The sequence below is a fragment of the Microcaecilia unicolor genome, chromosome 9 (genome assembly GCF_901765095.1).
Source record: "Microcaecilia unicolor chromosome 9, aMicUni1.1, whole genome shotgun sequence".
NCBI lineage: Eukaryota > Metazoa > Chordata > Amphibia > Gymnophiona > Siphonopidae > Microcaecilia > Microcaecilia unicolor.
The window spans coordinates 7,292,494-7,305,478 of record NC_044039.1 but is presented as its reverse complement, the minus strand read 5'-3'; the positions used below and the strand labels follow the sequence as shown (position 1 = coordinate 7,305,478).

Sequence of the window (12,985 nt, the reverse complement as noted above, 5' to 3'; positions counted from 1 at the left end):
ATGAAGAAAATAGGCAGAAGCTGGATCCACTGGACAGTAAAGTCTGCGTAGGACCCAGCTTTTACTTACGGATGTAGGGCAAGAAATGAAGAAAGGTGGAAAGTAAATAAATGGAAAGGAAGCCCTGGAAATGGAGTTAAGAGGACAGATAGCAGCAGAATTAGATACTGGGCCAGCATGATCAGAAAAAGCCCCATTGAGTCTGCAAAAAGGTGGGATACAAATGCAATAAATAAATAAAAACAAAGTCACCAGACAACAAAGGTAGAAAAAATCATTTTATTTTCATTATAGTGTTTGGTTTATGTTCACTTTGAGAATTAGGTGCTCAACATTAAAAGTTTATATTTACTTATTTATGACATTTTATCCCACATTAAACATGAATTAGATTGGAACCTGGGATTTAATTTTCTTTTTCCTGGAGTAATGCACTGCCCCCCCTCCCTGGCTCTCTCCCCAGCTATAGCCAGCTCTGCAATTTGGGTGGGGGGGCGCAGAGGTGGACCGGGGAGAGAGCCTGTTGTTAAATATTTACCAGCACACCACTGGATAGATTCTAATCATTCCCTCCTCTCTCCCCCTTTGTTAAACGTATTCTGGTTTTGTAAGGACTTGTTCAGACTCCCATTTGTAACTCTTTGCAAGGAAGACCTGAAGCAGCAAAGTGGCATAAACCACAACTAACCCCACGACTGTGTTATTCAGCTCGACTCTGTGAATCGAAGCCCAGATGGCTGCCAAGAATGTGCCAATGCCAACAGACAAAGCCACAACAGAGAGGGCTACCAGCCAGACCCCAAATTGCCAGACATCCCGGTCACTAATGGACCTGGCTAACACGAATGAGAACAGTGCAAACAGGCAGAGAGGCAGAGTGACATAAACACAAGCCGATCCAACCAAGATCATATACTGGAGAGCGATGCCCAGTCTCTGAAGATCCTGCATCTCATAGCATGTGAGCTCCTGACCTGTCTCGTTCCAGAAACATAAACTATTGAAGCTGATTCTCTTTCTCTCGGTATCTACGATGTTTCCAGCTTTCGGCATAAGAGTACAAAGCAACAGGCCCAGAGCGAGCACGAGAAGGACCAGGCAGACCAAGTAATGCATTCGAGAACCCATCTTCATTCTCTTACAGAGAAATTGTTTGCTTGAGGACTTCCACTTTCCTGGACACTGCAAACCAGGAAAATACAAAAAAAAGAATGCGTGTAAACATTTCAGTAGGATGATGGTGTGAATGAGTAGGGAACTAAACGATCTGAAATGGGTTCACTAAATGTGGAAGACTAGCTCAAGCCTGTAATTAATGACAATATGACACAGAGGGTGACAAATATTCAAAGGACTTATTTTCCTAACTTTGGGGCCCTTTTACTAAAGCTTAGTGAGGGCTAAATGCTGAGAGTCCTGTTTTTATAGCTATGAGCCACGTGATGCTTAGTACAAGTTAATGTTCACTAGCGCGTGCTTACCTTTACTAGAAGGCGGCCGTGACAGTTATGCTCATAAATTGGCCTATTTGAAAGTTTGCTAGGGCTGGGTGCATAAATATTTACTCAAAATTTCACTAAACTCTCAAATTCTGGAGCATAAAAAGCAGGTGATAACGGGGGACGGATTTAGGGTGCGGAAAAGAAGTTAGGAGCTTAGCACTAGGCTCGTAAATTAGGCAAACGAACAGCAGGCTTAGGTCTATGAGCATAACTTTTAAACTCCTATATTAAGATGAATTTTCAGCTGAAACATAGGCTCCTAAGTTTAGCTGAAAGTAGGGCACAAATTAAGGAGCATAAAATCAGGAGCTCCCGTGCGGCAAATGAGAGGAAACCCGTAGGAACTGAATGGGCTTCCTCTCATTTGCCGCGCAGGAATCACTAGCGCGGCTTTGTAAAAGAAGCCGTAAATGTTTAAACAATTGCTGCAAAGTATTTTGAAACAATGTAAGGGGTCCCATTTATTCTGGAGCCGGCAGTAATAGCGCCTGGATACCAAGAAGCTATTATAGCATCGGAGTACCTAAAGCTTAGTGGCAATTTACAAAATTGCCACTGAAGTAGTTAAGATATGAAAGTGTCAGGGTTTCAGATGAAAGTCTAAAAATAGATGGATTTTTTTTTAGTCATGAATTGAATATGGCAGAGAAGGAACAAGACATGCCAACTTAGGAGGCCTGTTCCAGGCACACAGGGGTCAGGGTGGGGGGGGGGGGGGGTGGATTTATACACCAGTTCAAGCAGGGGAGATGCAGGCAGACTTGCTGGTGAAGTTATAATTACACAGGTATGTAAGTACATATTTTACAGGTCTTAAAAAATTTATTTATTTTGCTTGATATAACACAAAAGGCCTTAAAAGGCTTCAATGTGGTTTTAAGTAAAATAATAATGAAAGGGGGGAATTTGGAAGGGGAAGGCAAGGCAGTGGGGGTAGGCTGAGAAGTATATAGATTACTGTAACTTAAACATGTATCATAGGCATTTAGATACTGCTCTTATGTCTGCTTATACCATAGGCGCCGACTCCGTGGGTGCTGAAGCACCCCCAATATTTACCGCGTTGGGTTTCGGCGGCAGCAGCAGTGAAAGGTGCAGGCTCGGCGTTTCAGCCTTCCCTTCTCTCAGCTCTGGTCCCGCCCTTGTGGAAACAGAAAATGAGGGCGGGACCAGAGCTGAGAGAAGGGAAGGCTGAAACGCCGAGCCTGCACGCTTTTCACTGCTGCTGCCACCATAACCCCGACAAAATAAGGTGACTTTTAAAATTCGGAGGGAGGGAGGGGAGGGGGGCCTGGAACTGGGAGGGGGGAGGGGGGCCTGGGGGGAGGAGAGGGAGGGGGGAATGCACCACCTGTAAAAAAAAAAATTTAAGCACCCCCCAATCATTTTGAAAAGCTGTCTCCTATGACTCATACCACCCCTCACTCTCACTACACGGAATCGCGGTTGCTGCTTCTCTTTCTAACTCCAGTGATTTCAAGCAAGCAGATGTGTCTTCTGCAATGACCCGTTCTTTTTCAGTCATTCCTGTGGCCACGTGGTTCAGATAGAGAAGGGAGATAAAGCGTGCAGGAAAAGGGAGCTTCAGCAGTGGGAGAGGTGAAGAGAGTCAGAGGTGATACGGACTTTGATTTCACAACACAGGGCCTCCCTTGTCTCATCATTTATTGATCAAACCTTTAACCTCATTTTCTTGTAGCCTTAAAGCCAGGGCTGGCATCAGGAGGCATGACTGCTGCTGGGTGTTGATGCCCCCTCCCAAATTTCTGCCCTGGACCCCAGCATGCTACAAGCTGTGTTTACTCCTGGGGGAATTCTGCATAACTGCACAGTGCAGAATTTGTGCAGAGTATTCATTCTGTCTGCAAAACGCTCAGAATTCTCAGTGCTTGCATCGGTTCTCTCCCCCCCCCCCCCCCAATCCCCTGTAGCGATCGCACAGCAGGAGGGTCACTTCCTCCTCTGCTGACTTATTAATTTATTTATTAGGATTTATTTACCACCTTTTTGAAGGAATTCACTCAAGGCGGTGTACAGTAAGAAAAGATCAAACATGAGCAATAGACAATTATAGCAGTAAAACGTATGGATTAGTGTCCTATATTACAATGTCAGTACAATGCACAATAAATTGTTTTAATAGACAGTATAAGGTGTAAGCAAAGATGGAACATATAGATGTATCAGAAGCGTAGTCAGGTTTTGATGTCAGGGGGAGCAGACCTTTTGTAAAAATGGCATCAGTGTGAAGCTGACGGGCTGATCCGCATAGGCACCATTTTATTCAAAATCTGCACCCCCACCTAGCTATGTCTCTGAGACAGATAAGAAAGAGTAACAGGAGTAAGAAAATAAGGTACTAATTTAAAGAAAAATGCACATGAGTTCAGAAAGGTGCTTGAATATGAACTTAGCTAGGGTAGGAGTGGGTAAACATGTCCCGCTGCAGTATGTGCAGCCCGAGTAAATCCTTGTGTGTGTGGTTGAGACTAACGAGTTAGTTACTTCTTCCATTAAAGGCTTGGTTGAAGAGCCAAGCTTTCACCTGCTTCCTGAAGTAGAGGTAGTCTTGTGTTAGGCGGGGCCTTTCAGGCCGTGCATTCCAGAGTGTGGGGGCTACTCCAGAGAAGGCTCGATTGCGGGTATCACATCATGGAATGTCTTTTGGAGAGGTTGTGATTAGGCATACTCCCTGGGAGGACCTTAGTAAACTTAGAGGTGTGGGGACAAAAACGGCCCTACATGGAAGTAGTATGTGTACAGCGCTACATGCAGGGGTGTGCTGGTAAATTGTTAACAGGGGGCTCTCTCTCGCCAGCAAAGTAAAAGAGAATTCAGGAGGGGCCCAAGCCCACATTTTGGGATCCATTTGTTAAAGTAGCCATGGAGAACCGGCTCCCAAAATTCGTAAAAACTTAACAAATGGCTCTCGAGAGCCTGTGAGAGCCTGCTCCAGCACACCACTGGCTACATGGTACTGTTCAGCTTTTAAACCTGAACTTTATCAATAGAAATCAAACAAAATAAAACATGGAAAAGAAAATAAGATGATACCTTTTTTATTGGACATAACTTAATACATTTCTTGATTAGCTTTCGAAGGTTGCCCTTCGAAAGCTAATCAAGAAATGTATTAAGTTATGTCCAATAAAAAAGGTATCATCTTATTTTCTTTTCCATGTTTTATTTTGTTTGATTTCTATTGATAACCTTAAGAGTGGACTAACACGGCTACCACAAACCTGAACTTTAAAATTGTAGACTTTGGCCAGTTTCATCTTTCCTTGCTGAAGCCTGTTGCTCAGGGCCTTGCACTATTAAATCCCCAAGGACTGCTGGAAATTCCCTTAGTAACTATGCCAACCTAATGGCTGGAGAAACAGAATGCAACAAGATGATGTGACTATGAATAGTGCACTTTGCTCAGAAGGGCTCCGTTCTGAATGTGATGTCATGTTTTGGTTCTCTGAAGCAGCCTTGGGAAGTTCCAAACCTATTGTTCCAGACTTGGTGGGCACTTCTTGTTTACCTGAAGCACTGACCTTCTAGTTTATTTATATCATTTATACCCCACAATTTCCCACCGCTGGCAGGCTCAATGTGGCTTACAACATTTAGTTAACAAACAGGAAAATACAATAAATTGAAAGGTACAGGGTTAAGAGAAAGTAGTTAAGTCCACAAGATCTTTACATGCGTTGGAGTCCAGGAATCACAGAGGCAGGACGGGATCTTTAGGGTAAGCTTGCCCAAATAAGTAGGTCTTGAGAGACTTCCTGAAAGTCAGATGATCTTGAACCGTTTTTTACAGATTTAGGCAGTGTATTCCGCAAATGAGTGCCGATATAGGAAAAGGTGGAAGCGTATGTGGTTTTGTACTTGAGGCCAGAACACGCAGGGTAATGGAGGTTTAAGTATGAACGAGAAGAGCTAAGCGAATTCCTTGGTGGCAAGTTGACAAGAGCATCCATATATGCTGGAGCTGCTCTGTAGAGGATCTTATGGACTAGGGTGCAAATATGCGCTCCTGTACAGGAAGCCAGTGTAAGTTCTCACGAAGTGGTCTGGAACTTTTAAACTTTGATGCACCAAAGATTAGTTGAGCCGCTGTGTTTTGAGAAGTAGGTCTCTGCACCCTGCGTATATGCCATTGCAGTAATCGAAGCAGCCTTGGGAAGTTCCAAACCTATTGTTCCAGACTTGGTGGGCACTTCTTGTTTACCTGAAGCACTGACCTTGTAGTTAAAGTGCTCTTCAATGTGATGCCAGTGGGACAATACTTTGGCTCATAAAACCATAACATGTGAGCTAAACATGTTGTGGTGCATTGTGGGAGAGAAGAAGAAACAGGCTGGGAGGGTGAGAGGAACTCAAAGAGAGAGCTGGAGGATCTGGTAACAGCGGTTAGTGTGTCTGAGTTTGACAAAGGTTTGGACAAGTTCCTGGAGGAAAAGTCCATAGTCTGCTATTGAGCTTGCCCTGGGATTGGTAGCTACTATGTGGGATTCTGGAATGTTGCTACACTTTGGGATTCCGGAATGTTGCCACAATTTGGGTTTCTGCCAGGTACTTGTGACATGGGATTGGCCACTTTTGGGAACTGGATACTGGGCTAGATGGAAAACTGGTCCGACCCAGTATGGCTACTCTTATGTTCATATGGGCAAGTAAGCACGTCATCACCCAGCTGCAGTTGGTCTCTTGTCACTATACGAGAGGCTACAAACTAAGATTGCGGGGAGTTGCTGTTGAATTCCATCTGCGTCTGCTGACCAGACTGAGGAACATTCTGCTATCTGGACATCTGCATCATCCGAGGTCCTATGTTTTATCATGTACCTTGCGTGATGGGTTTATAGAAACAGGTTGCATTAGGGGGATGTGGTTCACTTTCCATGCTGTTCCTCTGCTATTGTAAATAAAGGGCACTCTTTATTTTCAAAATACCTTGGGTGGGGAGTTAGTGCTGTTATTAGGGCATTGGATCTTGAGATAAGAGGGAACATTTTCATCTGACAGTGTCTTTAGTGGGTACTTGGCTAGGGTTACCATATGTCCGGATTTACCTGGACATGTCCTCTGTTTGAGGACATGTCCGGGAAACCGGGTGGGTTTTGCCAATCTGCCCGTTTGTCCGGATTTCTGGACAAACGGGCAGGCTGGCGGGCGGCTCTTTCCTGCCCCGAAGAGGTCACTAGACCACCAGGGCAGTAGTAAGGTAATGGGAGAGGGGTGACGGGGAGGGGGAGTAACGGGGTGTGTGACAGGGGGGAGGGGAAAATGTGACAGGGGGCGGAGTGAGGGCGTGAAAGGGGGGTGGGATGAGGCATGAAAGGGGCGGGGCATGTGTCCTCTTTTTGGGGGGACAAAATATGGTAACCCTATACTTGGCAGAGGCCAGTTTTGTGGTAATTTATACTGTGTGTCCGGTTTCTCTGATTAACACCCCACAGAGGAATGTACCGTATTTTTCGGACTATAAGACGCACTTTTTCCCCCCCAAATTTGGGAGGAAAATGGGGGGTGCGTCTTATAGTCCGAAGGTAGACTTCTTCCTACTCACGCGATCTTCCCTGGTGGTCTAGTGACGTCGGGGGCAGGAAAGACCCTCCTCTTTCCTGCCCAGCGCGCTGCTCTCCATCCTCAATTTTGAATCTCGCCGAGACCGTCAGGCTGCATACAGGAGGATGGAGAGCAGCATGCTGGGCAGGAAAGAGGGGGCTCTTTCCTGCCCCGACGTCACTAGACCACCAGGGAAGATCGCGTGAGTAGGAAGAAGTGGTGACAGGACCGGGGGGAGGACGGGATTCGGACAAGACGCACCGGAGCACCTAGGTTTTAGAGTTGGGAAAAAGGAAAATTTTTTTTTTCCTATTTCCCTCCTCTAAAACCTAGGTGCGTCTTATAGTCCGAAAAATACGGTAGAGGGCGATCCTGTTCTTCAAGTACTGTAAACTATTTCCTTTAAGGAATTTGAAGATCGCGGAACAGTTCACATAAGCAGTCAGTCTAAGTCAGCAGAGGAGGAGGAAGTGACCCAGATGTGCAGTGGTTCATTTTCTCCTCCTGCTGTGCCAGCTCCAGGACTACAATGAAGAGGCGGGGGGGGGGGGGGGGGGGGGGGGGGGTGTAGGACAGAGAAACGTGAATGTGCCCTGTTGGGAGTGGGGGAGCAGGCAAATGTGAGTGTGCCATTGGGGAGGGTGGGGGAGGCTGGAGCTTGAAGAGGGAAATAGGAGGGGGAAATTCTGTGCAAAAATGCCTCAAAATTTCAAATCTGTGGGCAGAATTCCCCCAGGAGTATGTGTTGAGCTTTGTAAAGGGGTAGCACCATCTATTAGAACATGCCAGAGGTTGCTGTGATTTCACTTTTGATTTTTTGGAAATGGAATCAGCCCAGTGACATGATGCCACTTTCGGTTTTGCAGTCATGTGACCAGTCTAACACGTAGCTATGTAAACAAAGATCATGCTGTACCTGCAAACTGAATGCCTTTCCGTCCAAAGTCCACAGACTGCAGGCGATTAGGTTTACCTCCACTGATCAGGGATTTGCTGGTTTTACTCTGAGATAGAAAGGGTAAAGTAAGCCTTCAGGGAACAACTTTCAGAAACCTCAGTGCACAAAATTACACAGATAATCCTCCTAATTTTAGGAGGATTTTCACGCAAAACACCTGTTTTTGCATCTGCTTTTTCTGGCGTCCATGCATGTTGGAAAGTCTAGCATTTTTTAAAATTTGGATTTATCTCACACTTTTTTTTTCTGTAATCGTTCAAGGTGTGTTACATTCAGGTAAAATAGGTATTTCCCTGTCCCCAGAGGACTCAATTTAAGGGATCCTTTTAATAAGCCATGGTAAAGAATGAACTTAGTGGGTCTTTCCCATGCAGTGGGACATGTTTACCACAGCTGTAAAAATGCCTTCTTTTTCCAATTCTTTTCAGTAATGGCTGGGTGCTAATGTTGCCATTAGTGTGCAGCCATTTAATTACCATGACAGCACTTACCAGCGGCTATTTTGTAGGTGCTAAAGGCCCCCATGTTATACCAGTACTATTACTACTACTACTTATTATTTCTATAGCGCTACGAGACGTACACAGTGCTGTACACTGAACACGTAAGAAACAGTCCCTGCTCGACAGAGCTTACAATCTATTCCAGACAAATAAGGGATAAGTCAAAAAGTAGCAAGGTTCCAGAATCCCAAAGACGACTACTGGTACTTATCATTTCATGTTCAGTGTACTGCGCTACATACTAGATGTATGTAGCGCAGTACACTGAACATGTATGAGACAGTTCCTGCTTTACAGAGCTTACAATCCATGCGCTAACCAGTTATCAAGTAGTTATGTACATGAACTAACTGGTTAACGCACGGTTAGCTTGCGGCACTGCAAAAACTAATGCACGATGCTTTAGCACATCCCACGTTAGGCCACTTTTTTGCTGTGTCGAGGCAATAGATGATGTTGCTTACCCAAGCTCACAAGGAGCAGCACGCAAGCATCGTTTTCTCCGTTGACTTATACATCTCTTGGACTGCTAATTTCTTTGAGCTGCACAATATCACTGTCCATTTCGATTAAGCCATTTTGTGGAGATGTATTTCCACCCAGAAACTGTCCATTTGAAAGTGGCCCTCACAGTGTGTGCTCATGTGCACTGTTAACTCTTAAGAGTTGCCAGATGTGTTTGGGATGGGACTTAGAAGTCTCATTCGCTACAGCGGGGCAAGCAAGAGCATTGAAACTAGCGGCAAACCTGCATCCTTCTGGGACTGTCATGGAGCGTGTCAGCAGCGCAATTCTACTGTTAGTCACAGACAGGTATTGTACGACCCACAGCAAGCACGACCCACCTCTTGTAACACGCTTCAGGCTCATTCTTCTCTTGATGTGGTTCATCTTCAAGTTAAGAGCACCGAAGGCAGTCTGTCCAAATGTGGATTGTGGACTTCAAGGATACAGGGAAAGGGGAAAGCAGTATAAGTTACAGTACACACAACACCCCTTCCTCATAGCCCAGAAATATGACAACAGTCCAAACCGATATCTGCTAACTATTGCAGGGTATAGAGCTAAAGCACAGTCACGTGTCCCTCCCTGATCGCTTATTACACCTGTCCTGCGAATCTGGATCCAATTGGCAGCCTTACCATAGACACTGGGTAAACTAAAGGGAACTGCAGGGGACTACAGATTCATATGTTAGGGAAAATACTGTACCTACAAGAAAGGAGAGGCGAGACCGGCAGGATTTATAAAGGAAATGGTTGAAAAAGTAAGGGAAACACTAAGAATATTCATCAGAAGATAAGAAGGATCTCATAAAGGGCACAACAAGGAAGAGAGTTAGCTAAAGGTTGGAGAAGCAGGGCTCGGATACAGATTCTAAACAGCACACCCACAAGCAAAAAGGAAGATAATAATACACAGGGTTTGGATATACCTTTTTAACCACAGACTCAAAACGGTTTGCAACAAGCAGTGTTTCCCCAGTTTTAGCAATTCTTTTACTGTCAGTCTTGAATGCCCCGACATGCTTTGAATGTTTAATAAAGATCTTTGCCTCAGCCCTTCTTGTTAATTATTTCTACTCTCGAACTCCTGTGTTAGATTTTCACTGCCTAAGCTCGCTAGCTCTCTCTCTTTGCAATCCTTTCATCTGTGTCCTGACCTTTTTCTTCTCTCAGAGCACACAGTATGTGCCCCTTGGACTCAGTTCAAACAAGACATCTATTTTTTCTAAGGATAAGGAAAAGCACTTACATGGAGTTCGGCATAATTAATGTAAACTCAAAGAGTCAGCCACAATGAAACTGTTAGGAAATGTGAATTCAGTCCTCTGTTCGTTCCTTCTTCTCTGGTGTAGGCTATCAAAGGGTCCTGTGAGGTGCAGATCTGGGAGAGCAATAATAGCTGTGAACTTTCACTTTCAGTTTCCCTTAAACAAAAATTCCTCGGTATGAGTTGTGACTACTGTGCACATGACAGATGATATCTGAATCCTTCCCCCGCCCCTTAAAAAAAGAAAGTTGAATAGAATGTGAACTGGCTTCACTTGATCAGCCCCATTTTAGCCTTTCAATTCTGCCAACCTGCAGTTTTCTCCAGACCAGCTCAGTTTTCTATATTGGCTGGGAGATGCTCATTTATTTCCAAAGTCCATCGCCCTCTGCCTCTTGTGTAAGACCCTCGGGGGGGGGGGGGGGGGCTTTTAGTATGCTGTGGTAGGGCTAATGCGCAGGTAGCACGTGCCAAATCGACCCTACCGTCAGGATAGTGTGGGCGCCCAGCGATAGTTCTGAAGTTGGCGGGCGCTGTTTCCCACGGTAGAAAATAATTTTCGAGCGCAGGGGGCATTTTCCAGTGGTGATTGGCAGCACAGCCACATTGCTACGCACTGCTTGATAACTGCGTGAACCCCTTACCACCATGTAAATAGTGATGGGGGAGAAATGAAAAAAATAGACTTTTACTTCAGCAGATTTAGCCCATACGCAGCAGAGCTTTAGAAGTGTTAAGTCGCATTTTTTTTTCTCTCTCTCTCGTTCACACAGACTCTTGAATAAAAGATTCAATTACTCTCTCTTCTTTAACTTCCAAACAAAAAATGATGTTTACTTACAGTTTCTTCAGATAACTATTTACATCATACTTGCAGTAGACATGGTAAAACTACTGAATACAAAAATTCTGTCAGTTGGTTATCATACAGCTTGAAGAGAGATTGCTAACACCATCTTATGCTGACATAGACTGACTCACTCTCAGAGCAACTAGAGTGACTCAGACACACCCACAAGACATTACACTATATCCAATGACATCATAGCTCATAGAATTGTTGACAGTTAATGCATGCAGCACTTGTCTTTCACATCAGGGGCGTAGCCAGCCTTCCGTGGGAGAGGGGTCCAGACCCCAGGGGGAGGGGGCACATTTTAGCCCTCCCCCCGGCGCCGCCCCCCACACCGCCGACATTGCCGCCCCCCCTCCCGCCACGAACCCGCCGCCGCTGCCGCCTACCTTTACTTTTGCTGGCGGGGGATCCCACTCCCCGCCAGCCGACGTCTTCTTCTTAGTCGCTTCCTGCTCTTCAATTTGTTTGCTGACGTCCTGCACGTTGTACGTGCAGGACGTCAGCAAACAAATTGAAGAGCAGGAAGGACTGAGAAGACGTCGGCTGGCGGGGAGTGGGATCCCCCGCCAGCAAAAGTAAAGGTAGGCGGGGGCGGGTTCGCCGGGAGGGGGGTCCCTGGGGTGAATCTGCGGGGGCCCCGGCCCCCTCAGGCCCCACGTAGCTACGCCACTGTTTCACATATTCCTACAAATAGGAGGTGGTAGTGGCTCAGGCAGTCAATAGCTGCAGCGGCGTAGGAAGGGTGGGGCGGTCCGCTCCGGGTGCACGCTGCTGGAGGGTGCAGAGAGCAGCCGCGCGCCTGTCGGCTCCTCTGGTCCCCTGCTCCCTCTGCCACGGAACAGGTTACTTTCTGTTCCGGGGCAGAGGGAGGCAGTGGAGTCGACAGGCACGCGGCTGCTCTCTGCACCCTCCAGCAGCCAAGAATGTACCCGGGGGGGGGGGGGGGGTGTCATTGCACTGTGGGGGGGGGGGGGGGAGGGGGTGTCGTGCTTGGCAGCCGACCTAGGATCGCCACTGAATAGCTGCAAACTACTTTTAATATTAGCACATGGCCAGTTAGTGCCCCATTTAAAAAAGCTCTTTTTACCCGCCGGTTCTGTAAACCGTCTCCGAACCAAAATTTAGGGAGAGAAGCGGACTATAAGTATCCAGCACCATCATCATCAGCCCCCTCACCTCTTCTCTACAACTAGAGTGCTTTTTATCTTATTTTGGTGACTTTATAGTGACCTGAAGGGGGGGAGGGGGTTGCCTCACAAAAGCTAGTCAAGAAAGGTATTAAATTAGTCCAATGAAAAGGAATCACCTTATATTTATTTTTGTTAAACTGTCCATTTTTGAAGCGTGTTGTTTTAAATTTCTTCTGCTCATTCACGCCTGTCCATATAGGCATGAGTGAGCAGATGGAGCTTTAAACCCTTTGAAAACCCAGCATTACCTTGACAAATAAGCAGTGGCGTTCCGACCCTAGCTGACACCCGGGGCGGATCGCCGATGCGCCCCCCCGGCGAAATGACACCCCCCCGGGTGCACGCCGCTGGGGGGGGGGGGGTGCCGCGGCGCGCCTGTTGCCCTGTCTCCGAGTTCGCAATTCGCATGTGTTCACTGCTCCCTCTGAGTCTGCCCCAGAACAGGAAGTAACCTGTTCCGGGGCAGACTCGGAGCAGTGAACACATGTGAATTGCGAAATTGGACTGAGACAGGGGACTGAGGGGAAATCGGACTGAGACCACCCCCACCCCCCCACCCCCTTGGTACGCCACTGCAAATAAGGTTTAAACATAACCCCTGATGTAAAAGAGTACGTCAACCTTAGGACAGTTCAGTGTCA

The 12,985-nt window shown here is 46.4% G+C and overlaps 1 protein-coding gene across 2 annotated transcripts; it reads right to left on the bottom strand.

The window, feature by feature from the left end:
* Window positions 1-526: 526 nt before the first annotated feature.
* On the bottom strand, window positions 527-10,501 carry TMEM140 (transmembrane protein 140). Of its 2 annotated transcripts, none has more exons than XM_030215455.1 (4): window positions 10,281-10,501; window positions 9,371-9,465; window positions 7,981-8,068; window positions 527-1,182 (listed from the first exon to the last, which is right to left on the bottom strand). In XM_030215455.1, the coding sequence occupies exon 4, from the start codon at window positions 1,132-1,134 to the stop codon at window positions 589-591; it is 546 nt and encodes a 181-aa protein (XP_030071315.1). In that variant the 5' UTR covers window positions 1,135-1,182; window positions 7,981-8,068; window positions 9,371-9,465; window positions 10,281-10,501; the 3' UTR covers window positions 527-588. The 2 variants fall into 2 exon arrangements, with proteins under 2 accessions (XP_030071315.1, XP_030071316.1); XM_030215456.1 differs by lacking the exon at window positions 10,281-10,501 and adding an exon at window positions 9,961-10,059.
* Between the last annotated feature and the right edge of the window lie 2,484 nt (window positions 10,502-12,985).